The 2,879-nt window shown below is 36.9% G+C and overlaps 1 protein-coding gene across 1 annotated transcript in view; it reads left to right on the forward strand.

The window, feature by feature from the left end:
- The first annotated feature begins 2,221 nt into the window (after positions 1-2,221).
- The window catches only part of LOC106872884 (RNA-binding protein cabeza), a 25,580-nt gene continuing 24,922 nt past the window's right edge, over positions 2,222-2,879 (forward strand). Inside the window, exon 1 of the mRNA XM_052976835.1 lies at positions 2,222-2,346. Coding sequence (XP_052832795.1) covers positions 2,334-2,346 — 13 coding nt within the window. The 5' untranslated portion in view covers positions 2,222-2,333. The remainder of the gene's footprint in view (positions 2,347-2,879) is intronic.

Consider the following 2,879-nt stretch of genomic DNA (forward strand, 5'->3'; position numbering starts at 1 on the left):
TATATATATATATATATATATATATATGTATGAGGAACTGCCCTGTCATTAGATGACGTATAAGGGTTCGACAATTTCTTACCGAACAACCATACAGATGATTTGTTTATAGTGATCAAATGTTTGTGTAGACATAAACTCACTCCCTCCATCAGATCGACATTACCTGTACAGGTGCAATGGTTGGCACATGTCAGATTGTTGAAATGATCGCAGAAATAAAGTGCTTTGCTCAAGAACAGCGCAATGCCTGGTCTGAAACATCAATTTTGTTCACCGTTTCTCAAGCTGAGGATAAGTCTGTTCATCAGTTGCTCTTAAAACAGATCTTTTATGTGTGTGTGTATGTGTCTTCCCCACTACTGCTTGGCAACCAGTGTTGGTTTGTTTACATTCCCACATGTTAGCAGTTTGTTAAAAGAGACTAATGGCATAAACAAGACTTAAAAATAAGTACAAAGGGTTGATTTGTTCAGCTAAACCCTTTTGAGGCAGGGCCACACTATGGCTCCAGTCCAATGACTGAAACAAGTAAAAGTATAAAAAATAAAAATCAGAAGAAAAGGGCAGCATGCATTTCTTTCATCAGGATCTCTGGGGCTAATGGAGAGAAGAGGATGAAAGTATCCTTCTACCAGAAACTTGGCCAAAATGCTTGTAACACAGCGAACTCTTCAGCTAATTGTACGCAAGGAGTGAATTGTGGTGTTAAACTAGGGGACAAGCTGTGTCTACCACCCAAATAGTGAGATTTAAATTTGGAACACAATGAACAGGAAACATATTCTGCAAGGCTCCTCGTATGGTGCTCTGATGTTTTAACCACCTCACTGTCCTTGACTGGTACTTTATCTTTTGACCCTGGAAGGGTGTAAGACAAAGTGGCTTATCTACACAAATGTGTGCCCCCTATAGACTTTGTTTCTTCATAACATTTCAGAAACATTTATATTTTTTAATGAAACTTTCTACGGATAACTTTTAGATGGTGTAGATGACGATTATATCAGAATTTAATGTGTGTGAGATAGATAGAGAAAGAGAGAGGGAGAAATGGTGGGTGTGCACACGTATATTCTGAACCCCCGCCACATATGTATATCTACAAAATGGAACATGAAATTTTGATGTGTGTCGATATGTTTGTGAGTGCATACACCAATTCTTTTCGCATTAAATTCCGATATAATCGTAACCTACACTATCTGAAAGGTATTTATAGAAAATTTCATTAACATATCCATTTTTTGGAAAGTTATGAGGAAACAAAGTCGAAGTGAACACTCGTGTACGTATGCAGACTAAATTGACCTCGGTTGTATTTGCACTATAAACATTCAATATACTCAGGTAGAAATACTTTATTTTTTTTTGTGGGGGAAACACTTTCACTTCTCGTTTTATGGAACCTGAAAGCAAAGACGCGCCTATCTTTGATTTATAGATAACAAATACAGGCAGAAAGAGAGAAAGCTCGACTTTAGCAACGGACTGGTTTATCGTTTCTTGAGAGAAAAAAAATGCAAGGCTGACTTCAGCATGATTTGAACTTAGTGAACAGAATTATAAAAAGACGACCAACATAGCCTTTTATGAAGCTCTTATGGGTATTATTGACTCGTGGAGAAGGGAAAGAAAATAATCTCCGACAGATCAGTCAAGAGAAGCAATATTGATGATCAATGAAGTCGGAGAGAGAGAAAGAGAAAAAGAGTGAGATTTGTGGTGATGAAGAAGGAGGTTGTTTACGACTGTTTGTCACCTATGAAATAATATAGGAGGAGGAGGGGAGCAGTTAGAGAGGGAGAGAGAGAGAGCGAGAAATACATACATACACACACACACACATACTGAGAGAGAGTGTATGAGGAAGGTGTAGAAACCGAGAAAGGGTGAAATGGGTGGAAAAAAATAAAATCTAATTGGAAAAACGAAAGGAATATAACGGGAGAAAGATAGAAAGGGGAAAGCAAGGAAAAGAATAAGAGTGAAAAACTGTTTTATTATACACAAATATATATATTTATTTTATATAGTCAGTTAAGGCATTAAGAATTTTAACTCTCTCTATTAAAGACGTTCTATCTTTCTCTGTATATATAACTAGAGAGAGGGATAGAAAGAGTGAGAGAGAATGGCAAGAGAAGAAGAGAGGGAGCATAGTTAATGTTCAAAAACCAACCAATGAAAAACGTTTGTATAGTGCGAGAGGTGGAGATCTACGTCATCAATCAGGTTCTACTCCTTCGTCTCTTAGACGTCCTCACACTACAACTCCACTTGCCACTGCTTTAAGCTTACTGCGCAGTCGCAAACCAGATAACCATACCAACATGGCTGACCCACGTAAGTAGAATTGGTTTGTTTCCTTCAGCGACTTTTGTTCCATTTAAACTAAAATTTTCTTTATCGTAATGTCGATTAAAGCTACGTCGAAAGCTAATTCGATGTTCGAGCTTTGTTTTTCACTTATTTTTGACTCTTAATATTTGGGAAACCATGTAGGATTTCTTAATTTATTTTCATCCTCTTCCGGCTTCGTTCCACGACAAAGAAGTGTGGCGCAAAAATGGCTGACAATTTTTTTTTTTTTCAATAATTTTTCCCTCCTTAACAATTATCGTTATTAGTAAGAATCTAAATGGCTGGTTTCAAATTTATTACATTATTTCCATTTTATTTCGACCTTACGAATGGTATATAGCGTTAATTTCAATGTCACATGTACATAAGGGTTGTGTATACCAAACAGGAGAGAAAGATTACTCAATACACAGAAATTCATCTCCTCCTCCTGGCTTCTCTTTTTTTCTGTCTGGTTTTATCTATTTCTGTGTCCTACCGGATTGAACGCGCAAAAAGGAGCTAGAAATCTATAG

The sequence above is a fragment of the Octopus bimaculoides genome, chromosome 25 (assembly GCF_001194135.2).
Source record: "Octopus bimaculoides isolate UCB-OBI-ISO-001 chromosome 25, ASM119413v2, whole genome shotgun sequence".
Classification (NCBI taxonomy): Eukaryota; Metazoa; Mollusca; class Cephalopoda; order Octopoda; family Octopodidae; genus Octopus; species Octopus bimaculoides.